At 53.6% G+C, this 25299-nt stretch overlaps 1 protein-coding gene across 1 annotated transcript in view; it reads left to right on the forward strand.

Annotated features, from left to right (window-relative positions):
- Positions 1–25299, forward strand: part of RAB11FIP4 (RAB11 family interacting protein 4) — a 100855-nt gene that overhangs the window by 30834 nt on the left and 44722 nt on the right. The window contains exons 2-3 of the mRNA XM_056126831.1: positions 1772–1859; positions 3262–3350. Of these exons, the coding sequence (XP_055982806.1) occupies positions 1772–1859; positions 3262–3350 (177 nt within the window). The remainder of the gene's footprint in view (positions 1–1771; positions 1860–3261; positions 3351–25299) is intronic.

A 25299-nucleotide genomic window follows, 5' to 3' on the forward strand; every position in this document is an offset into this window, starting at 1 on the left:
CAAAGCTTTCGGGTTTAAACCTCAGTCATACGATGAAACACCCATACCTTCACCAGTGCCCATTCTCCACCACCAAAAACCCCAGTCTATGCAGTCTCATGGGAAGGGAGACGGTACCGGCTCGTCCTTCATGCTCTGCCGAGGTCACGAGGTGCTCCCCACGAGCAGCTCTCTGGCACGGCCATGGCTCCAGAGGCAAAAGGACTTAATCCAGAGCCCGGCAGCTTGCGGCAGAAAAGTGAATGGTCCATGCGTTAAACTGTGGCGTTATGCCTCCCTGTGAGGGAAAGGGTGTTGCTCCCTTCTGCCCTTTTCCCCCACAGCAGCAAGGTGGACGCGGCCTCAGAGCTTATAGGAAAGCCAGGTATGAGCCAGTAGTGACGGGGCAACTGCAGTCTCATGGGAAGGAGGGAAGTACTGGCTCATCCTTCACACCCTTCCGAGGTCATGAGTTGCCCCCCACGAGTGGCTCTCCCACACAGCCATAACACCAAACGGACAGAAACCAATCTCGTAATTATCTGGCTCTTTGCAGAAATCCAAAATCATTTTATGACATTATATGATTCTCATACCAACTATAGAAAACAAAGTATTTCACAATGCCTTTTCAGCAATTCTGATTGTTGGGGGCGAAATTCTAAACAATAATGGTGCATCTTTTGTTGAAATAATGGGCTGGAGCGATAGCACAGCGGGTAGGGCGTTCGCCTTACAAGCGGCCAACATGGCCGACCCGAGTTCGATTCCTCCGCCCCTCTCGGAGAGCCCGGCAAGCTACCGAGAGTATTCGATATGCCAGACACAGTAACAACAAAGTCTCCAATGGAGACGTTACTGGGCCCGCTCGAGCAAATCGAGCAATGAATGTAATCAATGTAGAGAAGAGTTAAGTATAAATCATCTGCCTCATAGGCATTGGAAGGGGTGGGGGAGGTATATTGGGGTTCTTGATGGTGAAAACTGAGTACTGGTGAAGGGAAAGGTGTTTGATCATTGTATGACCGAGATTTAAACCTTAAAGCTTTGTAACATTTCCCACAGTGATTCAATAAATAAATAAATAAAATTATAAAAAAAAAAAGGTAAGGTGTTCATGCCCAATTCAATCAGCTAATCAGTGACTGAATAAATAGCAGTACTCCTTCATAAAAAAAAAAAAAAGGTATACCTCCATCCTACACCCTCCCCCTACCTGTGGGGCAGATGATTTCCACATTACTCTCTCTCTACTTTGATACATTCAATATTTCAACCATTATTATTTGGGATTTTACCCCAACACTCAGATCTGCCAAAAAGGCAACAGTAGACAATTTGTTTTCTATTGCTGCTTATGAATAACATATGATGTCGTGCGGCCACAGTAGTGGCCACGCAATTTTGAAATTCTAACAATTGAATCTGGAGGGATTTCTGCCAAATCCTGCTGGGTTCCGAGATTTGTTCCTGAGTCTCTTGGATCATGGTCGTTAAGCAGCTTGATCAGGAGCCAGAGAGGCCATTCCTGGGTGGCAACTCGGAGTCTCTTTGGGGTGGGGAGGAAAGGGCCGGTTCCACCCCATCTCATGAAGCCCCGCGTGTCTTGTCACTGAGGGCCCAAACCTGACTGTCCAGTGGTCTGTGTCCTGACTTGGCCTGGCCCCTGGGGTAGGTTTGGTGGGGGATACTGGGAGGGACCTCCCCGTTTGCTGTTGACTCATGCCACACCCCATTAGCCCTGTGGGGCCTCCCTAGGTTCCTTACAACTGTCCCTCCTTCCTCCCCACAGGTAGAAAAACTGGTGAAATATCTGGACCCCAACGACCTGGGGAGAATCAATTTCAAGGACTTTTGCAGAGGGGTGTTTGCCATGAAAGGTGAGGCCTGCGGGGTGCTCTGGAGCTGGGGGAGGTGGTGGCTGGGATGCCTAACTGCCAGGGTCTCACAGCCCAGCAGGTGACCCGGAAGTGAGTTCTAACTTCTCTGGAGGCTCAGGAGGAGGGTCTTGGACTCCTGCCCATCTGCAAAGGAATTATGGCGGCCTTTGCACCTCGGCCCTTGAGTCCCACACCCAGGGCAGCATTTCTGCCCCCTCAGAAATGAAGGACTCCCGGGGCTGGAGAGATAGCACAGTGGGTAGGGCGTTTGCCTTGCACACAGCCGACCCAGGTTCAATTCCCAGCATCCCATATGGTCCCCTGAGCACCGCCAGGAATGATTTCTGAGTGCAGAGCCAGAAGTAACCCCTGTGCATTGCCGGGTGTGACCCAAAAAGCAAAAAAAAAAAAAAGAAATGAAGGACTCCCCGGGGCTGGAGTGATAGTACAGCAGGTAGGGTGTTTGCGGTCGACATGGGTTCGATTCCCAGCATCCCATATGGTCCCCTGAGCACCACCAGGAGTAGCTCCTAAGTGCAAAGCCAGGAATAACCGTTGTGCATCACCGGGTATGACCCAAAAAGCAAAAAAAGAAAAGAAGAAGAAATGAAGAACTCCCTCTTTGCCTTCTCTGCCTTTGTGCCCTGAAAGAGGTCAGAGGAGTCCACCTCCCCCGTGGGTGGCCTGGAGTCTCCTGGGGCTTGTGTTTTAAAACACAGGACAGCTCTAAGCTAACCTGGGCAAACTAGCCCTCAAGGGAGCAATAAAATCCCCGGAATCTGGAATCTGGAATCTCAGCATGGCTGATTGTTGTTACTTGGAAACTAATGGGCCGAGGGGAGGAGCAAGGGCAGCAGCCAGGTGGGCTCACCGAACCTCTCCAGACCCTCTGAGTTCTGGGGAGCAGGCAGCAGGAAGCTCCGGCAGGGGTGAGGAGGGGAGCCAGCAGAGGTTGGGGTCCTATATGCGATGGCTAGGCTCCCTGGGGCCCCCGCTAAGCTTGGAGCCGGGGCAGGATTTTCCTCCCTTGTTAGGTATGATTTGGGGGCGTTTTCTCAAGGACAGAGAGGGATTCCAATGGTGTCATGGGGCCCATGGGACAGAGACCCATAAGAAAGTGGCCTTATCCCAGATACACTCAGTTTCCCGGGCTGCAGAGGCCTCAGGGCAGTGTGTACACCTGGGAGGCCTCACCAGTGAGTCAGGGAGTTTTATACCTCTTCTTCCAGGAAGGCCTGCTTGATTCCCCTTCCTCAGCCTGCCCTCCTTCTGTGTCCGGCCTGTCTCCTACAGACTCAGGCCACCTATGTCCCCTCATTACATCCTGGCCAAGGCCTCCCAGGGGCCAAATTGCCGAGCCCGCCTCAGGCTGTGACCTTCACTGTCTCTCTGTCTGCCACAGGCTGTGAGGAACTGCTGAAGGATGTGCTGTCCGTGGAGACCGCGGGGCCCCTGTCCTGCATGCCGGAGATCCCCGACTGTGGAGAGCAGGTAAGGGGCATCCTGCACATGTGCTCAGCCCAGGAAGTTTGTTATTGGAAGCAGAGAAGCAACTCCCCCGGGAAGTCAAGAACAGGGCTCTCACAGAGCAGCTCTTCCCGCTCCCCCGCCGAGTAGAGCAGCCAAGAGGCGCTCCCTGGGAGAGAGGACTGCAGCTTCCCCTGTCGCCAACCGCTCCTCGACACACAGACAAGGCCTGTGTGGTTTTCCCCAACAGCAACAACCAGTTCTTCCACCCAGAGACCCAGAGTGGGCAGAGTTGCAGCCTGAGATTAAATCTCGCCTCAGACAGGGTGCTGCGGCTGTAGGACTTCCTGCAGTCCAGCTGCTAATGTTCCTGGGACCCAGGCACACACTGGATTCATGACTGGGGGTTTGCGCCGCCACACTCCTGCACAGCCAGTGGGAGTGGGCAGGGGCCAGGTGGGGGCAGAGTCCGGGCCCCTCCAGCCCAGCCCAGAACAGTCTCTTTGTGGGAGAGGATCCTCCCCTCGCTGGGGAGCCAAGCACAAGTTGTGTGTGGGAGGGCTGGGGGGTTAGAGGGGGAGGTGGTAGCCTCCCCCTGGCCGCACTTTCACCAGTTCTGTTGGGGATCCAGCTACGAAGCTGTAGCTGTTGGGGCCGTTTCAGGCACGTGGGCAGTTCTGGGGTTTGAACTTGTGACCTTCTAGCCTCTGAGCCGTCTCTGGCGGTTCTGCAGGCTGGAGGGGAAGGCCGGCTGGGCGGGCCCCTGCACTGTACTAGCCTCCTTCCTGGCTCAGACCCCTGGGCCATGCGGCTCTGGGCTCCATCTGGCTCAGAAGGGGCCATAGGGGCAAGACTGCAGCTCTTCAGGTCAGCGCCAGACTGGGCCAGGCCCTCAGTGCCCTGCTGTGCCCCAGCCGTCCTCTAGGGGTCAGCCTGCGACCAACTGAGCCTGCAGGAGGATGGGTCCTTGCAGGGCTGCTGGGATGAAAGTGGGCAGTGGTGAGGGCCCAGCAGGGAGGACTCAGGACAGGCGGCTTGAAAGGGGGGGGGGGCGGGGGCTGGAGGGGGCTGTGTGGCTTCTGCCACACCAGCCATTGGGGTGGTGACAAAGAGCTTTGCTGTTGGCTGGTCACCGTCACCTCTACGCCTGCCCTGTGGTTCTCCCAGCAGAGAGGAGGGAGAGAGGCAGGCCCTGGGCCTCCTATTCCTTTAGGGGTTCTTGGACAATCATGTGCATGATTATGGCGCCCCTATGGGACAGTTTTGTTGTTGCAGCTCATTGTGGGTGCTGCCAGGGCAGTGGTGTTTGCGAGGAGGGTTGCGGTGCTGGGAAAGGACCCCAGGGCCTCTACCACGTGAATCTCATTCTTGGCCTTGGGACAGCTCTTTATTTTTCCTGTTGGTCTTGGCGTAACAGCCCCACTCATCTTGCTAAGTGCTAATAGCTTGTTCTCGAACGGCAGGTTCTAGCGTGACATTTCATTGTGTGTGCTGGCGTTGATGAAAGAGCAGCCAGGGAGCCCAGCGGCCTGTGTGGCCTGCGTGGGTTTCCCCAAGGCCCGGGCCTGTGTCAGAGTCATTGGCATGCCCCAAGTGTCCCTGTATAAGATTTGAGGCTCCCTTATTCCCCGAGCTGCTATAAACTCTGGCTACCCAAGCACTGAGCTGGGATAAGGAAAGGGCTGGAGGGCTGAAGTGATAGCACAGCCGGTAGGGCATTTGCCTTGCACGCAGCCGACCCAGGTTTGATTCCCAGCATCTCATATGGTCCCCTGAGCACCGTCAGGAGTAATTCCTGTGTGCATGAGCCAGGGGTAACCCCCGTGCATCACCGGGTATGACGCCCCCCCAAAAAAAGACTAGAAAAGGATTGAATTGTATTGAATTGTTGTTTGGTGCTAGATGTTTTTGGTTTTTTTTTTTAGAATTTTGTTGTTATTTATGATCTAAAAAAAGGGGGCAGGCCCTAAAAACGTATCTTTTGTTTATATCAATCTGACTATGGTGAAATTGGTTTAAATTGTTTGGATTGCATAAAGTGAGAATTTAAAGGTCTGTATTCTAGTCCGCTTGATTTGCTTCACAATGGAGCCCTGCTTTTTTTTGCATACATTTAAATGACTGCATAATATTTCATTACAAGAAAACGTTAAAATTTATCAGTTTCTTTTCTTTATTTCTTTTTTTTGTTTGTTTAGCAAAGGGGGGGGGTAACAAAAATTCCCCCTAATTTTGAGGATTAAAAATAAGGCCATGTTGGTGCTAGAGCAATAGTACAGTGGGTAGGGCATCTGCCTTGCATGCGGCTGACCTGGGTTCAATCTCTATATGGTCCCCTGAGCCCACCAGGAGTAATTCCTGAGTGCAGAGGCAGGAGTAACCCTTGAGCACCACTGAGTATCCAAAAAACAAACAAAATAAAACAAAAAATCATAACGTGGTAATTACTCTGGTAGCAAAATCATTCCCCATGGCAGCAACTTCTGTGTACGATTGGCAGTCCCTCTAGGCCAAATCTAGCAAGTTGTTTTTGTAAATAAAATCTGCTGGAACTGAGCCCTTTTGTGTACGTTGGCTGATGACCTGATCTGAGGGCCATGACCTGATCTGAGGGCCGTAGCACTGAGTGGTTCACAAACATCTTCTCTTCATAGAACAAACAAACGTGAGAGGTGGAGACTGTTCCATCACAGGGAGGCAATCTCAAGAGTTTTAATGCATTTGCCACGTTTCTCTCAATTGTGGCCTCAGCCTGCTATCCCATGAGGGGTGAGAGAAAGAGTCTAGCTGTCCCGACACCTGGTGATGAAGGCTTCTCAAATCTTTCGCGTTTGAAAGAGACTACACTTAGGATTGCTTCTGAATTATACATGCTTGGACTTCTTGAATTACATTTATTCGTCATCAGGAACTCCTTTATGAATTGCCTGGCAACCTTCTTCACCCTTGTTTCCACGGATCTGTACATATCCATTGATATATAAAAACTAGAAATAATAATTTTGACATACTTTGCAGATATTTTTTAGCTTGTAATTTATTATATTTTATTGTTTTTGTTTTTCATGCCATACCTGGCTCTGCTCGGGGTTTACTCAGGAATCTTGCTTACTCTGTGCTTAGGGATCTCTCCTGGTGGGGCTCAGGAGACCGTACATGGTGTCAGGAATCAAACTAGGGTCAGCTGTAAACAAGGCAAGCGCTTTTCTTACCATACTATCTCTTCAGTCCTTGTTATTTATTTTTTAACGTGTGTGTGTGTGTGTGTGTGTGTGTGTGTGTGTTTGTAAAGGAAGATATTTTTTATTGAAAGAAATTGACCTAGATGTGAGGGGAGATAGAGAAAGGAATATGTGTTTAAGAGAAAAAGGTCTTCGTAGGGGAAAAAGCCAAATACACATCCCACGCTGGAATATGCAGGTCACTTCCCCAGAATGGGGAAACATACCCTCAGGTAAGAAAGTGCACATCTCGGGCAGATGCAGGTGAAAGAGGCAAAGCTAAGTAAGAGCATATCTCAAGAAGTGATGCAGGGGCTGGAGCGATAGCACAGCGGGTAGGGCGTTTGCCTTGTACGCGGCCTACCCGGGTTCGATTCCCAGTATCCCATATGGTCCCCCGAGCACCTCTAGGAGTAATTCCTGAGTGCATGAGCCAGGAGTAACTCCTGAGCATTGCCGGGTGTGACCCAAAAAGAAAAAAAAAATGTGATGCAGACTGTCATTTGTTTGTTCTGTTTTTTTGTTTGTTGTTGGGAGTGAAAAGGAACCACACGGGCAGTGCCTGGGGCTTACTCCTTGCTCTGTGCTCAGGGATCACTTCTGGAAGTGCCTGGGGAACCATCTGGGGTATGGGGATTGAACCCAGTCAGCTACGTGCAAGGCCAACACTCTACATGCTGTCCTATTCCCTGACCCTGTCATTGATTTTTTTTTTTAATGTAGGAGTATTGCTATTTATTCAGTCATTGGTTAGGTTGATTGAATTGGGCATGAACTCCACCTGTCATTAGTTTTTTAATGTCATGACAGAACATTTTTAAAAAATGATAGCCTACCCATCTTTCTTTGTTATTGTAGCCATGGCAAGACTAGAGTTTTGTCACCCCAGTCTGGGAGGTGCTTCTCTGTTATTTATATTTGTGTATTCAGTCGTAAAGGGTTGACCCAGGGAGTGAACTGTGATGTCTGCAGTGAAGGAGGATCCTGTTTTCCCTTCCCCCCTCAGCTCCCCTTCGCCCTCCAGGTTCTTACCTTGCGTCACAAGAACTGGATGCTCCTGGCTCGGTGCTGCTTAGTTGAATCCCACTGGGCAAAGCCTGAGAGCGTTTCTGAGACCCAGGCTTCAGCCTGAACCTCCTGGCCTTTCCGCTCTGGTTCAGGGAGGCACTGCCCAACCCTCTCTTGCCAGGACAGGTTTAACACATCCTTGGGCTTCTGGCTAGAGCTGCTGGGGGGGAGTGCCCGAGTCCACCTTTGTTTAACTTCTGTGCAGAAACACTTCTAAAGCCACCTGTGACAACAACACATTCTAAAAATACTTTCCCTGACACACAGGGCTGTGATTCAGCTGTGCTGGTGGCCGAGTGGGTGGCGACGCTGTACTTGTGCTGGCCTGACCAGAAGTGAGGGTGTTTCTAGGGGCTGGGGGTGGGGTGGCTTTTTCTCAATCCTTTCCACTTATGCCATGGAAGATTGTTGTTTTTCTCCTTTCCTTTAGGCATCCTGACATGCACTCCTGCCCTTTGGGCTTTCTCCTTGGACCTGCAGTAGGGTTTTATTTTTTTTGTTGTTTCTGTTTTTGTTGTTTCTGTGTGTCCCCCCCCCCCCCATCCCCCTCGCAGTGTAGGATCAGACCCAGGTCATCACCCAGGCAAAGGTACTGCACAGGTCAGCATGTTAACACTTGGCTGTATGGTCAGTCAACAAGGTCTCAGCTGTCCGCAGAGCCCAGCCAGACAGGAGGGATCCCTGTCCCTGTGATACCCTGATGAAGAAGGCACCTGGCAAAGGGACAGTCCCCTGCACCAGGCATTTGCTGGTGGACAAGCACAGGTGTGTTTTTGTGCTCTTGCTTTTGTTTAATGTTGCTGTTTTGTTTTATACCTGGTGATGCTCAGACTTAGCTCTTGGCTCTGTGCTCCAGGGTCACACCTGGCGCACTCAGGGGACCAGGTACAGTGCCATGGAATGAACCAGGCTTGGTTTTGTGCAAGGCCAGTGCTTTAACCCCTGTACTCACTCTCTCTGGCCCTGTGGCTGGTTTTTGCAGGGTGCACAGTTGGACCAGGCTTGTCCCTTTTTTGTTTCCTTTTTGTGATACTGAGGATGGAGCCTGGCTCCACTGAGCTACCTCCCTGGCTCCTGCCTCAGAATTATTTTTCCCCATCTGTGTTCCAATACCTCTATCTTCTAGTAAGAAAGACAATTTGCTCAGAAAATGCTAAGCCTTGGGTTTCTGTTAAAACAAAATGCCTGTGGATTCTATAGGAGGTAATGGGACTCTGATGAAGCGAGAAGTGTCTAGGAGCAACGCGGAGCAGATGGTGAAGGCCCTTTTGTTCGTCCCCTCCTCCTGGTCTGCCCTGGATTGTCTGCTCCCACCTTCTGCCTCAGGGAGGCATTGAGCACCCCTTCCTGGGACAGATAGACTTCCCTGTCCCTAACATGACCGGCTCCTGATGCTGAATTTCACACCATCTTTAGAACACATTGTAGAGAAATGCTGCTTGCATTCATTTATCTTTTCTGTAGTTTAAAGCTAGCAGAAGGGGAACTGTTCGGGGTTTTCTCACCCTGTAAGACATTAACCAGTCTTGAGTCTTGGCCATCTGATTTCAGCATTCCTTCTCCTGTTGACTAAGCATACTTTGATCTCTCCCTCTCTCTCTGGTTGGATTTTTTTTTCTTTCTGTTTTTGTTTTTGGGCCACAGTAGTGCTCAGGACTTAACTTCCTGTTTCTGTGCTAAGGGGTCACCCTGCTGGGGCCCCCTGGGACCATTCGGGAGTGCCATGGATTGAACCCCAGTTAGCTGCATGCAAGGTAGGCGTCTGTCTGTCCTAAATCTCTGGCCCTCATGTGTTGAAGCAGCTGTCCCTACCCACTGACCCCCTTGTTAATGAGTTAAGCGTATCTTGGGCACAGATAGATAATTGTGTAGAAACACAGAAAAAAAAACAAAAACCATTGGGGAGGTGGAGCCATAGCACAGTGGGTAGGGCATTTGCCTTGCCAGCGACCAACCTGGGTTTGATCCCCAGCATCCCATATGGTCCCCCGAGCACCGCCAGGAGTAATCCTGAGTGCAGCACCAGAAGTAACCCCTGAGCATCGCTGGGTGTGAGCCAAAAAAAAACAAAAAACAAAAACAAAAAAACAACCCAACATCAGGACAGATGTTCCTTCTCAGAAACCTTCTGGTCTAGTTTTCAACTATGATTCCAGATTGGCAAGGGGGCACACCACTGTTCTGAAAAACGTCACATGTCCAAATTTTGGCCCAGGAATTCCTAAATGCCACCACTTGACAAAAAGCCCTGCTGTCCCTCAGATCACTGAGCCCAGCACTCCCAAGGGTAGCACCCAGACCTCAACCCTTGCTTTAGAGATCCTAGGGGGTTCCTCCGAGCCTTGACCTGTTCAGTGTCCTGGCTTCCGGTTAGTTTCTATCAACACTTCCTGCTGGGATGACAAGAAGAAGCTCTGTGCTGAAAACTGCCCTTGCCTAGCCCAGGGTTTGTGCCCTACACATGGGCTGCCCTTTCCCTTGTCCCCGGATATAAAGTAAAGTAAAGTAAAGGCCCTCCCGTTGTTCATCGATTTGCTCGAGAGGGCCCAGTAACAGTGAATGTCTGCATATCCGTCACCTGAGGGTTTCTAGCTGTTAACTCCAGCGGCTGCTTTTCTATCTGTGTGTTTAACTGCGCATTTTCCTGTTTGCCAGACCACTTGGCAAGTAGCTGCAGATGCGTAACACTTCCTCCCTGCATACCGACCGTTCCTGGGAGCCAGGAGCCCCTGCTTTCCTACACAACCACAATGCAACCATGTCTCACTGGCGGTGTTTTCAGCGGGAAGGCACTATGTCACTGAACATAAACGCCATATTGAAGCTTTGCCAATTTTGTTTTGTTTTGTTTTTGGTTCATACCCACTGATGCTCAGGACTTACTCCTGGTTCTGCACTCAGGACTCCCTCCTGGCAGTGCTCAGGTGACTATATGGGGTTCTGGGTATAGAACCTGGGTTGGCCACGTGTAAGGTAAACACATACTCACTGTACTACTGCACTGACTCATGTCGATATTTTTTATAGATCTTCTTTTCCATCTGGAAGCCAACCCAGAGCATACCCTCTTAGTGGCCAAGTCTTTTTAGTTTCTTCTTATCTAGAATGGTTTTTTTTGGGGGGGGTCACACCTGGCAACGCACAGGGGTTACTCCTGATTCATGCACTCAGGAACTACTCCTGGTGGTACTCGGGACCATATGGCATGCTGGGAATCGAACCCGGGTTGACTGTATGCAAGGCAAGTGCCCTATCCGCTGTGCTATGACTCCAGACCCCTAGAATAGTTTTTTGACATGTCTGACAAATGGAGTTGGACTGGTGGTGGTTCCAGAGGGTGCCAGGCAGTGATGGGCTGGACCTCACAGCTTCCAACCTGGGCGAGTGGGTCACATGCACCCACCAAGAGCCTCTCCCCCGCAGGGCAGTGTGGTCCCCACATGGAAAGCTGGTGTCTGTGGTGTCACCGTGCCTGTGTGGTGCAGAGCCACCTCATCCTCCACCTCTTCATTCTCCCCGTAGCAGAAATTTCCTCCCAAGACATTTGACGCCCCCTTTTGGCCTCCTTTTCCATGAATCTCACCCGCTGTCACCAGTGACTTCAGTCTTCATCCAAGCCTTACTGGAATTCTCATCAGGCCCTTTGGCACTCAGCCTCCCCTTACTCCCTCCTTCCTCCTGCCTCTCATGCCACTCCTTGGGTTACTGTCACCGGCTACTTGACCACACACGGCTTCCTTGATATGGTGGCCGGCCCCCGATCTGGGTCCTGGGGCCTCTGTTCTCCCCAGTACTCCCTCCCTTGTGAGCTTGTCCCCCATCCCCCAGAGCTCACAGAGCCCCATTTCCTCGCAAGCCCCCGCAAGAGAGAAACACCTCGGTGAACTCCTGCCCACCCCTCCCCCACAGCTCTGTCTCCCTGCCAGCACTGCCTGCTTGGAGCCACCTGTCCCTTCCTCTGCATTCAGGCTTGCCCAGGCTTGCCCTTGGGCCTTGGTCTGTCCCCTCCGCAGTTTCTCCACATGTCAGTTACTGGCTCCACATCTGCCTGGTCACATAGATGAGAGACCCACTTGTGCCACTCGCTCCCCTTCCTTCTAGTCAGTCCACATCAGCATGGCCTGGAACTGAAACAAACCTGTGTGAGTGTGAGTATGTGTGTGTGTGTGTGTGTGTGTGTGTGTGTGTGTGTGTGAGAGAGAGAGAGAGAGAGAGAGAGAGAGAGAGAGAGAGAGAGAGAGATCTCAGAGAGATCTGGGGGGGAGAGAGATCTCAGAGAGAGAGAGAATCTGGGAGAGAGAGAGAGGGAGGGTGAGGGAGGAAGGGAGGGAGGGAGGGAAGGAAGGAAGGAGGGAGGGAGAGAGAGAGAGAGAGAGATATCTCGAAGCTTACAAACCCAGAACCAGATTCATGGGGCAGGTTGGCTGAGGGTGCGTTTCTGACAGCAGCCAGGGCCCCAACCTTCCCCCAATGCCAGAAGAGCTGCAGCCCTGAGGGGTCTGTCCATGGCCTCTGCTGCACGCCTCCCTCCCTCCCCAGGCAGCCAGTGCTGTTTCTAGCAGCTTTTGGCACCTTCACGGGTGGTGAAACCTGCCAGTTTCTGTCTCCACATTTCTGTACTGTGATAGACAGGACAGACTCTCTGCCAGGAGCCGTGCCTGCCGCTTGCTGCCATTTCTTGCAGAGCTTCTTGCTTTGGGGTGTGCTCTGGAATGGGCCTGGGGGTGTCTGTGGGGGCCAGGTGTTGCCCAGCGCAGCCTGGAGCAACTTTCCTACTTAGGAATTGAGCACCTCGGCCATCCCAACCCAGAGGCCGTGCGGGGGCTTCCCAGCTTAGGGTGGGCATCCATGGCCTGCCCCAGAGAGAAGGGCTTTAGCCCGGGGCCTCAGTCCCTCAGTCGCTGGGGAGATAGCCAGGGCTGGGAGCACATGCCTGGCAGGTACAAGTTCCAGCAAGTTCCAAAGGTGTCACTGCCTGCCCTGCCCCCGCCAGATCCCCAGTGCCCGAGCACTGCGGAGCTGGTCTGGAGCACTAAGCCCTCAGGCCCGCATCCCTGCCCCTAGCACTGCCAGAGAGGTCCCTTGTCAGGATAAGAGCAAAAGGAGGAAAAGTGGTTCAGAGGGGCCTGCATGTGGATCCTGAACCCACACTCAGCCTGTGAGTCATCCCGAGATCATCTCACGGCTCAGCCACCATCGCCCTTCACTCTTCCCCTTAGCACTCTGCTGAGGTCCCGTGAGCACAGCCGGCCTCGTTCCGCCACAGGGCAAGGCTGGGGACCTTTGTTTCAGGGCCTGGGGGGGTCATGTATGGGTTGATTACCCTTTGGGGGTTCTGAGAAGGTGCTGTCAGGACCCCTACACACACATTGCCTGTCCCCCAGCCCCACCTCCTACTTCCCAAACTCTGCTGTAACACAAATTGGGAAATTCGGCCCCTGGGCAGCCCCCAAACTGCACCCCCTTCTTCCAAGGTTGGATGGGCCGGCTCAGGGCAGGAGAAGGGGGAAGGGGGGAAGAGCTTATCACCTGCTGAGCCCAAGGGAGAAGCTTGTAGTGGCCGGGACCATGTGGTCCTGTGGGCAGTGAGGAAACCTGCGGCAAATGACAACCCTGAGAAAGGGGGTGGGGGGAAGAAAAAGGGAGGGAGGGAGGGAGGGAGGGAGGAAGGAAGGAAGGAAGGAAGGAGAGAAGGAAGAAGGGAGGGAGGGAAGGAAGGAAGGAAGGAAGGAAGGAAGGAAGGAAGGAAGGGAGGAAGGAAGGGAGGAGAGAAGGAAGAAGGGAGGGAGGGAGGGAGGGAGGGAAGGAAGGAAAGAAAAGGAAGGAAGGAAGGAAGGAAGGAAGGAAGGAAGGAAGGAAGGGGAAGGGAGGGAGGGAGGGAGGGAGGGAGGGAGGGAGGAAGGAAGGAAGGAAGGAAGAAAGGAAGGAAGGGGAAGGGAGGGAGGGAGGAAGGAAGGAAGGAAGGAAGGAAGGAAGGGGAAGGGAGGAAGGAAGGAAGGAAGGAAGAAAAAGAGAGAGAGAGGAAGGAAGGAAGGGAGGGAGGGAGGAAGGAAGGAAGGGAGGAAACGTGAAGTCAGAACTTCAGTGAGGCGAGGCAAGAACAAAGATGCTCAGGTCACCCCACACTGGCGTCAGTGAAGAGGGTCCGAGAGCTGCCTTTCCCTGAACCGTGATGGGCAGTCTCCCCCACTCCTTCCTGGAGCCCATGGTCACAGGGGCAGGGCTCGGGCCCCCTGCGAGCCTCCATCACCCTGGGTCGGCCAATGAGCAGCCTCAGCCTCCCCATCCAGCCTCTCCCCAGGGCTTCTGGCCTCTGAGCTGTGGAGGATATTTTCTTTGTTTGCTATTAGGCCAACCCAAGCGGTGCTCAGGGCTTATTCCTGGCTCTGCACATAGGGATCACTCCTGAGGGTGCTCTGGGACTTAGGGGTGCCGGGGGCTCAGAGTAGGGTCTCCCATTTGCAAGACAAGCACCCTCTCTGCTTTGCTATGGCTCGGCCTCTGAGCAGGAGGATTCTGAGGCAGTCCTTAGAGTGTGGGCTGGCCGTCATCACTGGGGGGTCCCTGCCAGTCCCCTCAGGTCCTGTGCTGGGACCGGGAGGGAGGAGCACAGAGAGAACAGCTGCAGCAGTAGCTGGGGGGCGGGTGAGGAGTGTCCCGAACTGTCCCAAGCTGCCCCATGGCCAGCTGCAGCAGCTGGTCACTCCGGGCAGGGGATCCTGCAGCCCCAAGCACACAGGAGTCCAGGAGAGAGACGCCTGCCCGAGGCACAGCCTGGGGGCCTGAGATGCCAGAGCCCAGCTGAGGGCACCCCGCCCCACCCGTGTCTGTGCCACCAGGCCTGAGTCTCCAGTGACTAAAGAGCCGAGAATCAAGTGCCCCAAGGCTGACACCTTCAGCCTGCACATGGTCTGTAGCAGACGTCAGTGCCCCATTTGCAGGTGTTTCCGGGAACTGAGACCCCTCCCCCAGAGGCTGAAGGGTGAGGGGATGGGGGGCAGGGGAAGTCTGTACGCTTTAGCCCAGTACATTCTTTTAGGATTTTGCACCAGATAAGATAGATCCTTACTGATAAATGATCTTCTCTCCTGGAAGAGTGAATGATAGCCAGATAAGCTTCTTGCTTTCCCTTCTGTCTTGTTAGAAAAGTTTGAGCTCATGGAGGACTCATAACTTTTAATGTTTTACTTTTTATCTTATTTGCTTTTTTGGGGCAGGTTGGGGTATGCCGGGTGCCCCTAAGCAGTGCCCAGGGGTCCTGAAGCCACACCTGGAAACACTTGCCAACCAGGCCTAGGGTTTGGGCCTGGCAGCGCCCACCTCAGGCCCAGAGGTGCTGAGGGCCACCAGGGCCACACATGGCTGTGCTCGTGCCATGTGATGCCTGGGATCCAACTCAGGGCTTCACACCTAGAAGGCGTGTGCCCCCACTCCCCTGATTGATGAGATCCTGGACCCCTGAGTTATTTTCATGCATCCTCTTGTAAATCACTGCCCAGATGGTCACAACAAATGGACTGGGGGAGACTGTTTGAGAAGGGAAGAGACCCGGCTAATGCAATCCCTCCCTTCCTTCTCTCCTCCCAACTTCGTCTCTGTCCATGTCTCCCCTCCCCCACCCTCAACGGCTTGGCTCCAGCCCCTCAGGTCTCTCTCTGACTCTCTGACCCCATCATATCTTGCCCCGGAAGACCTTCTGGTGGGACCGAGGGCTCAGCGGGAGCCAGGGAATGTCAGGTAGAAAGGGGGTAGGCAGGGAAGCCAGGGCGGGGAAGGGGCTGGTGGAGAGTCACCTCTAAACTCTGCCCTCTGCCCTCCCCCACTTGGCTGCCTACAAGACCCAGGCCGCTTGGGTCTGTGGTCCCAATGCTTTGGATGTTGGATGTGGGAGCTGAGGGCCAGGCCACAGTGAATCCTCCCCAAGGTCTCAGAACCCAGTGTCCAGCCAGGGTTCCAGCCTGTCCAGTTTCCCAGTCTCCTCAGTCCCCTGGGCTGGCCCTGGTGAGAGATCAGCACCCACCAGGGCACGTTGCAGAGCTGATGGAGGGACAGCTTCATTCAGCGGGTAAAGCCGAGGGGCAGGCGCAGGCTGAGGTGGGACCCCACAGAGGCACAGAGCCCTGCCTGTCTCGCTCCCACCCCCACACACCTTCTCTGAAACTCCAGCCTTGCCTGGTGGGTCTCACTCAGCCCGGCCAGCTTTAGGCCGCTCAGCCTCCTGCAAACTGGCCCACAGTCAGCTGAGCTGGATCTGCCCTGGCCAGAGGCAAACTCAGTGCCACCAGCAGCATCACCTGCGCTCCACCCCAGAGGGGGGTCAGCCATGCACCCCACAGACCTGGACAAGACCGAGCCCCAGCCCTGCTCTCTGGCAGCAGTATCACCCATGCCCCACCCCAGGACCCTTCAACCCCTTAGGGACTCAGTTCCTACATCTGTATCGGTGCTGACTTCCTTCCTTCCTTCTTTCCTTCCTTCCTTCCTTCCTTCCTTCCTTCCTTCCTTCCTTCCTCCCTCCCTCCCTCCCTCTTTCCCTCCCTCCCTCCCTCCCTCCCCTCCCTCCCTCCCTTCCTTCCTTCCCTTCTTCCCTCCCTCTCCCTCCTTCTCCCACCCTCCCTCCCTCCCTTCCTTCCCTTCTTCCCTCCCTCTCCCTCCTTCTCTCACCCTCCCTCCCTCCTCCCCCCATCACTTCCTTCCTTCTTACTTGGTGGTACAAAGGGGCAGGTCCAGGCAGTGATGTGTGCCAGGGATCAAACTCAGAGCCTTGCACTGTGCCAGGCACGTGCTGTGTCTCTTGAGCCACCTCCTGACCCCAGCATTGAAGTTCTGACTCCCTACTGGGGACTCTTCCTCTGGGTCCCAAAGTGCGTCCCCCACCCACAATCCATCCCACCTCCATCCTTCTCCCCTTCTCTCCAGACAGCAGGGGTGCACATGAAAGGGGAAGAGGCAGGGTCCTGACCCACATGCGCCACTGTAGCTGTGCCACCTCCCTGTTCCTGCTCGAAGACTTCAGCTGGTGACTGCATGTGGTAGAAACGTGCACAGTGGCCCTTCCCATTAGAAGGCAGAGAGACACCCAGACATGTCTGCAAAGTTGAGGTCACCCTTGTCCCACACCCTACCAGTCAGCCACACCACTACTGAAGGCTCTGGGGTGTCAGACACCCCCTCTCCAGTCTCCCTCGCACCCTCAGCAAGCAGAGACCAGGGAAACCAGGACACCAAGCACAGACCCCCTCCCACCCCCTGCAACCCTGTTCCTCACTTCCCTAGAGGTAACCGCTCCTGGGCAGGAGGGCTCAACACTTGTTTCTGGCCATGCGCATTGGGGCACAAAGCAACTGGGAGCCACTCTGCGTCTGTGTCTGGATGCCCAGCGTGGGCTCGCCCAGTCCCTGGCCTGGGCAAGAGTGAGCCAGACCGTCTCATGCCACCTGGATTGGGACCGTTCTAGATTCAGAAGGCTGTTTCTTCGTAGTCCTCCCCGTCCGCGTCCCCACAGCCTTGCTCCTTGCTGAGCAGCTGGGGTGGAAATGAGGGGAGTGGTCCAAGACTGTTACCCCTCTCAGATAGAGGCTCCTCATGGCCCTGTGCCCTGCTCCCCCTCTCCCCCTCTCAGTGCCTGGGGAGGGCAGCTCTATTGCCTCTTTTTCTCTCCTTTTATTCCTGCATTGATGGAATCTGCCCTGAGCGGTCAGCCCCAGCCAGCTCCTGCGGCCCATTCTAATGAAGGTAACCAAACTCCCCCAGGAAGCTGAAACCACACTTTGCAAGCAGCCAGGAGAGGGTGGGGTGGGGTGAGCTGCTGGCCGGGAGGGCAGAGAGTGCCAGCTCTTGTTTGCCCCAGCCTGGTTTGAGACTGGGCCCGGCAGCTTTGACCGAGGGGCCCCGGGCAGGTTTATTTGGGGTAAGCTGGCTGGCTCCCTGCAGCTGGTGCGGGTGCTTTTCGGAATTGCACAGGCAAAGAGAAGATGTGGGTCACCGGAGGTGGGGGAGGGGAGGGCCAGGATTCCAAAACCCAGTCCCTGGGGCCCAGATCCCCGGCCCTTTCCATTCAGTCTCTTTCCCTCTTCCTCAACTCAGAACCCGCAGCTGCGAGGCTTCCCTTGGCAAAGCGGGTCACCTCGGTCTGGGGCTCCTTTTCCCACATCACGAAACCATTAGGAGAGAGGTTAGGGCTGTGGGGACAGACAGACCCATCTCCAAATCCTGCTCTGTGTGTCTCTGGGCAGACTGCTTCATCTGTTTGAACCTCAGTTTTCTCATCTGTGAAATGGGGAGGGTTGTGAAAATTCAGAAGATGTGGGCCTGACACCCTTACAGCGTGTAGAGTCTTCTGTGAGATGAAGGATCTTGGGCCTGGTAGAGGGGAAACTCTAGAGCATGGGCTCTGCATGTAGGAGGCCTGGCACCATCCTTGATGCGGCACCTTTCACCCCCCTCCCCCGCAGCATGGCCAGAAACAAGCGTTGAGCCTGGAGTATCCCTTGACCTGGCTGGGTGTAGCCCAAATATAGGGAAAAAAGAAAAGCGAAAGGATCTCCTTGTATTTTTATCTTTTTTGTTTGTTTGGGTTTTGTTTTTGGCTTTTTGGGTCACACCTACCATCTGCTTAGGGGTTATTCCTGGCTCATGCAATCAGGAATTACTCCTGGCGGTGCTTGGGGGACCATATGGGATGCTGAGGATCAAACCCAGGTCAGCCACATGCAAGGCAAACACCCTACCTGCTGTACTATCGCTCCAGCCCCTCCATATGTTTGACTTTTGCAAGGACAGATGAACATATGAACACTTACTAGCAAGGCCCCTTCTGAGCCCTTTGAAGACCTAGCGTTCCAGTGTAGGGAATATCCAGATGTAGCTCCATCTGCCTTGTGGCACTGTGACGAAGGGGCCGGCTGCGACTTGTAGAGCTTGTCCTGGCCCTGAGCAGCCTGTCCTAAGTGTTCACTTTATTCCTGTTTCCTCTCAGGGCTACATGGAGATTTACCTGCCTGTGAAGTTGTACGTGCAGCCCCAGAGACATGTCCTGGGCACCTTCTGCTGCCTCCAGTCTGTGGGTGATCTGTTCACCACACAAATAGGCAATTCCAAATGAGAGGGCAGCAAGCACCAGGAATGAGCAAGAGCAAGAAAGGAGGAAGTCATTAAGTCATTTTGACTTAAGCTTTTTTTTTTTTTTTTTTGCTTTTTGAGTCACACCCGGCAATGCACAGGGGTTACTCCTGGCTCTGCACTCAGGAATTAATCCTGGCGGTGCTCAGGGGACCATATGGGATGCTGGGAATAGAACCCGGGTCGGCCGCGTGCAAGGCAAACGTCCTACCTGCTGAGCTATTGCTCGAGCCCTGACTTAAGCTTTAAAGCAAGGTTTTTCTAGAGATTAAAAGGACAGAATTCTGAGCTGATGTGTATGAGGGTGGCACTGGGACCAGACTCCCCAGCTATTGCACTCGGCAGACAAGGGACAATTGCACAGACTTCTTTGACCTCAGAACAACACTAAAAATGTGGTTGAATGGGCTCAGGGGCTCAAAGCACTGGCCTTGCAAGCATGAGGCTGTGCGTTTGGTCCCTGGAGCTGCCCACATGTCCCAACCGTGGTCTCAGTGACTCTGCAGGGCAAAAGAGAGTGATCCCGGGGCTGGAGAGATAGCACAGCGGGTAGGGCGTTTGCCTTGCACGCAGCCACCCCAGGTTCGATTCCCAGCATCCCATATGGTCCCCTGAGCACCGCCAGGAACTCCTGAGTGCAGAGCCAGGAGTAACCCCTATGCATCGCCAAGTGTGACCCAAAAAGCAAAAAAAAAAAAAAAGAGAGTGATCCCCAACATTCTGCAGCCAGGCATGTCCACTGAACCCCAGGATGCTCATGCACTGTCCCCAGGTCCTGCAGCAAGTATGTATGAGGAGGACACCGTGATCCTCAACAAGCACTACACACAGTGGACATGAGCATAACCACTAGGTGTGTGACTCCACCGAGCACCATGGCAAGTGTGGGCTGCCCACTCAGCACACTTATTCCTAGAAGGGCACTTGACACCATGAGAGAAACGAGAGGCACTGAGACCATATGCTCAAAGGTTGGGAGGTGGGAAGAACTCAAACTTGGGGCCCAGAAAACCCTTGTGGAAGAGAGGAGACTTATCCTGAGCTTCCCATGGCAGTCTGGGATGGGGATGAATACATACTTTTCTTGCCAGAGGAGTGGTGCAGGCAAATGGGCTGGTCCAGCAACGCTGGGGTCTTCTGGAAGATTCTATCTTGCGCTGCTGCCAGGGCTGAATCCCATTGGGTCCTTTCAGGGCCCTTCACAGAGGTGAGCACTGAGGCTCAGGAGATGAGTCAGTGTATCAGGAACTGTCCCTGCCCCAGAGGAGTCTACAGGGGTCTTCATAGAGGAGACGGTGGTCATAGAGAGGGCGGAGTTTTCTCTGAAGTTCCACTGATGTATTTACTAAGTTTTGTTTTGGGGTCACAACCGGTGACACTCAGGGGTTACTTTTGACTCTGCACTCAGGAATCACTCCTGGCATTGATCGGGGGCCAGATGGGATGCAGGGGATCGAACCCAGGTCGGCCACATGCATGACAAGTGCCCTGTGCACTGTACTATCTGTCTGGCCCCTGACTTACTTGCTATGATTATTTCTCCCCATCACTGCCCTTCATTGCTGCTGCGTTATCTGCAAGGTCACATCTTGACAGTGGTGCTTGCAGATTCTGCCACAGCACTGACTGAGGGCTACACACTTTAGTTGGGGTGCTTGCCCACGTGCACGCATGGTGGTGGGGAGGAGCATGGGGTTGTGCAGAGCTCGCCGTGCAGGTGTGCTTTTGGTTGCAGTGCTCTTGTGGTTCCTGTGGCGTCCTCACACATGTTCACTAGGGGTAGCACTCCTGGTGCCAGTGTCATGTTTGTTTTGGAGCCACACCTGGTGGTACCCTGGGGCTTCTCCTGATTCAGGACTCAGGGGTGGCTCCCTGCAGTGCTTAAGGGACCACGTGGCCCTTGGGATTCGTCTAGGACTCCTGCAAGCTAATTATGCTCTCCAGCCCTGAAGCTGCCTCCCTAACCCCTTGGGCTTCTCCTTTGCTTGTGGTATGCTCACTCCCAGCTGTGCTTCCAGAGCAAATACTGTTGTTTTCCCCCAAACAGCAGAGCCCCCCGAACCATACTCCTTGCATGTGGGTGGCACTGGGGGCTCAGACTCATGACTTCGTATTTGCAACACAGGCACTTTTAGCCCCAAGATCCTCTCCATGTCCCCAAAGGATTTTTTTTTTTTGCTTTGTTTTGTTTGGGGGCCACACCTCGTGGTGCTCAGGACTTACTCCTGACTCTGTGCTCGGGGGTCACTCCTAGCAGGACCATATGGGATATCTGGGATCAAACCTGAGTCAGCTGCTTATAGATAAGGCAAACACCTTATCTGCCGTACTATCTCACTGGTTCCTGAAGTTTCATTTTTTAAATTAATATTATTGTTGTGAATACAGAAATGTTTGTTAGTTTAGTTCTCGTTAAAAGTTAAGGCAAATGTGTTAAATCATGAAGAAGAGGGAGAGAGATACTGTGGAGATTGGAGGTTGGTGTGTGTGTGTGTGTGTGTGTGTGTATGTTCATTTTGGTTTTGGAGTTTGGGGGACATATTTAACTGTGCTGGGGGTACCATATGTGGCACCAGGGATCAAATTAGAGTCAGTGATGTACTAGACAAACACCTTTAACGCCTGTACTGTCTCTCCGGCCCCAAGATCAGAGTTTTTCAGTTTGTGTGTCAAGGATGGAACCCATGTCTTATGACCCCATTCATGACCTCCAACCACCTTTTGAGAAAATTAGGTTTTTTTGTTTGTTTGTTTTTGTTTGTTTTGGAGTCACACCCAGCAGTGCTCAGGGGCTACTTGTGGTGGGCTTTGGGGACCTATGGAGCTGGGCACGGAACTCGGGGCTCTCGCATGCAGTCTGTTGCTCTAGCCCTGTGAGCCAGCTCTCTGCTACTGGGGGTGCCGCTCATCCAGGGACCACTGGGCATTGTGGAGCCCAAATCCCAGTGTTCTGTGGGTGAGGAACAAAGTAGCTACATCCTCAGTGCTGTGCTGAGCAGGCTCTGACAGGAGCTGAGACCACCAGTAGGTCCGGGTGACAATCTGAGGTTGACAGTAGCCACTGCCTGTGCTCTGGGTGCCGGGTGTGAAGATGAGAGTCATCCCCCCACCCCCGCTGGTGACTGTCTGGCTGCTGAGCCCCCATGTGGCACCCCTTTGGGAGCGAACCCCCAGCCTGGGCCTGGACCTGTATCTGGAAGCAGGTTGACCTCCAGGTGAGGTTTGGGGTTCCACCCTCAAGTGCTGGGTCACCAAGTCCTAAGTTCCCCTCACCTGAGGTCACTTCCCCGAACCTCAGCAAGAGCCACATGGGGCAGACCAAGACTCAGCTGGGGGATGGGTGGGGGGTACCACCCTGGGGAGCACTGGGACGATCCAGGGAAGAGCCACAGAAGCATTGGTGCTGCTGGTGGTGCTTTGTTTGCTGCAAGGAGATAGATTTCTGGCAGGTATTGGGTTCATGTTTTCTGAAGAGGGGTCAGTGAGCCAAATAAGTGGGGACCTCTGATTCAGGGGGCAGCAGTGTGTGAAACCACCAGCTAGCTTAGCTCCAGGAGAAGAGGAAACAGGTGTGGCACGGACTGGGCTGATCGAAGGCGCAGGGAGCAGCCACAGTGCCCGAGAAGCTTCTGTGGTGGGGCGGGGGAAGACAGGAGAGTGAGTGTTTTGAGAGTGGGTGTTTTTGTTATTGTTTTTGCTTTTTGGGTCACACCCGGCGATGTTCAGGGGTTACTCCTGGCTCTGCACTTGGGAATAACTCCTGGTGGTGCTCTGGGGACCACATGGGATGCTGAGAATGGAATCCCAGTCGGCCAAGTGCAAGGCAGACACCCTACCTGCTGTGCTATTGCTCCAGCCCCCTGCAGAGGCTTTTGAGGAGCACTCCCCCGCCTGGGGCTGACCAAAAGCAGGTGGGATGGTCCTTGTCTTATTCCTTTCCACTGTGTGGTTTTTTTTGGGAGGAACCTTCAGAGCTAGGTGTGACCCAGTCAGGAGAGTGAACTAGGGGAGTAGGAGATGTCACCCAGAGTCCAGAGAGATAGTGCAGCCCACAGGGCATTTGCTTTGCATGCTGCTGACTCAGTCCTGTCTCCCAGCCTGCTAAGTGGTCCCCTGGGAACCCCCAGGAGTGATTCCTGAGGGCAGAGCCAGAAGTAACTCCTGAGCATCACTGGGTGTGGACTCCCCCCCAAAAGTGTGTAGGGTTATGAAACCCAAGGTGGGGATAGGGGCAGGGATGGGGCCCTTTGAAAGACCCCTCCATGTGGGGTTCATTGTGTCAGAGGTGAGGCTGGGAGAACCTTCCCTCTACTGGTCCCTTCTACTAAGAGTGTGCTACACAGATACAGCCTGGGGGTCCCAGCCGAGCAGGGCAGGGATGCAGGGCAGAGCGTGACTCAAACCTCAGCCCCCACTTCAAAGCCTCCCCTACTTGAAATCTTGAGGGCAGCTCTCAATGGAAACAGCACATGGAAAGACAGTTCAGCAGAGGGAGTAGCCAAGAGGCGAATTCATGGAATGTTGAGCAGGTAACAGATAGGCAGACCTCCTTTCAGCTGCTTCACTTGATCGCATTATTTATAAGATCCATGGCCAGTAGAAAGATCACAGCTTAGTGAAGGCTCAAATGATGTTTAGCATTTTTTAAAATATTATTTTAAAAATATTTTTTAAGTTTAAGTTGCGGTATGTGCTTTTTAAAAGACGTAATACATTTGCACAGTAAGTGACCACAGCATAAGGTAAACATAACGTGTGAGAGCATGACATTCCTGTGACTTGGTTTATTGTGACATTTGCCTTATCACAGAGGTCTGGACCTGAAAAACAAAACAAAACAGATTTTTTAAATATATAAAATGATCAAGGCCAGAGGTAAACCTCAGTGGTAGAGTCGGTGGGTTCAGTCCTTGCACTGAAAAAACAAAAATAAAAATAAACCATAGTGCTGACTATCACCTACTGCAAGAAGGTGATGCTGTGCCTCGTAAAGAAAATAGGTATTAGAAAAACTTCTGTCAGGTAGCAGGAATCATGCTGAAGGCTATGAGTTCAATGTGAATCACAGGAGTGGCCCCTGAGCACCACAGGGTGTGGCCCCGAATCAAACAAACAAAATTAATGTGAATGAACAACACATATTATGCCTTCAGGCCGGTGCATGACCTGACAGACACCTGTGCTACCTCCTGTTTTTCCTCCTCCTCCTCCCCACTCCTCCTCTCATCTCATCTCCTCCCCTGCTCCTCCTCCTCCTCCAGCATACTGTATTGTAGCACTGTACTGTAGTACTGTCCTCCCTTTGTTCCTCAATTTGCTCGAGCTGGCACCAGTAATGTCTCCATTGTGCTACTTGTTGTTACTGTTTTTGGCATATCGAATATGCCATGGGGAGCTTACCAAGCTCTGCCGTGCGGGCAGGATACTCTCGGTAGCTCTCTGAGAGGGATGGAAGAATCAAACCCGGGTATGCTGCATGCAGGCAAACAGCCTAGCTGCTGTGCTATTGCTGTAATCCAGGCTGTGTTGTATCGCCCGGAAATGATGTGATAAATACCTGGATGGCAGAAACAAGCTTTCCCAGCCCTGCAACGTGCTTCACAGTGGATTCTGTAACTGAGAGGTGGAGGAAAATGCCGTCAGGGGCTGCAGACCTCAGTCCTGGAGAGGGGCTCAGGATTCAGGGACTAGTGTCCACACTGTCGTCATGGGGACTCAGAGGCAGAACTGGGGCTCCAACCCGGGCTGGCAGGCCCCCTGCTCTTCACTCCGTGAATGCAGCCTTGAGATCTCGAGTGGCCTGGAAGAAAGGTGTCTTTCTCGCGGCGCCCGGCACTGGCCTCTTTGGCCAGTTCCTCTCTACCTGAACACAGCCGCCCCTCAGCCTGCGTGGCAGAGCCTCAGAGGGAGGAACACTAGCTCAGTGTCCGCCGGGCGCCTTGGCTTTCCCTTCGCGGCTGGTCTGGGAGGGCAGCCACAAAGGCCGTGTGTGTGCCTGAGCCCAGAGTGGGCCAGCTCAGGGCAGGGCGAGCCCCTCCTGTCTGCTGCTTGTTGACTCAGCCCTGCCAGGTCCCAGGGAGCCCTTGGCTCAGAGCCCCCCACCCCACCCCCAAAGCCACACCCACCCAGCCCTGCTCGCTGCCTGCTCCATGGCAGCCCGCAGCCCTCCTCCCATCCCTCCCGGGCCTGCACATTTGCTGTGAGCTGGGCGGTATTTATTTCCCCCCAGCAGAACTAGGAGGCTGTGAGGGGGCATGTGTTTGCTCTCAGAGGGGAATTCCACGTCTCCCTGTGTGTCCGGGAAATGGCCATCGTCCATCACTGTCTTCTTCTGAAGGTGATGCTCCACGCAGGAAGTGACTATAGCTTGGGAGGGTCCCTGCAGACTTAGACAGGGATGCAGGGAACCCCCACTGGACTGTGGGTGCCACAGTGTCCCAGGGGTCACAGAGGGCCTCTGAGGGTGTTTGATGATCTCCCATCTAGAGGGACAGCCTTAGTGGGGGCTAGGGAAGAGTGAGGGGGTTTAGAGTGAGGATTGGGTGTGGGGAGCAGGGAGACAG

The sequence above is a fragment of the Sorex fumeus genome, unplaced genomic scaffold (assembly GCF_029834395.1).
Source record: "Sorex fumeus unplaced genomic scaffold, SorFum_2.1 ptg000063l, whole genome shotgun sequence".
NCBI classification, from domain to species: Eukaryota; Metazoa; Chordata; class Mammalia; order Eulipotyphla; family Soricidae; genus Sorex; species Sorex fumeus.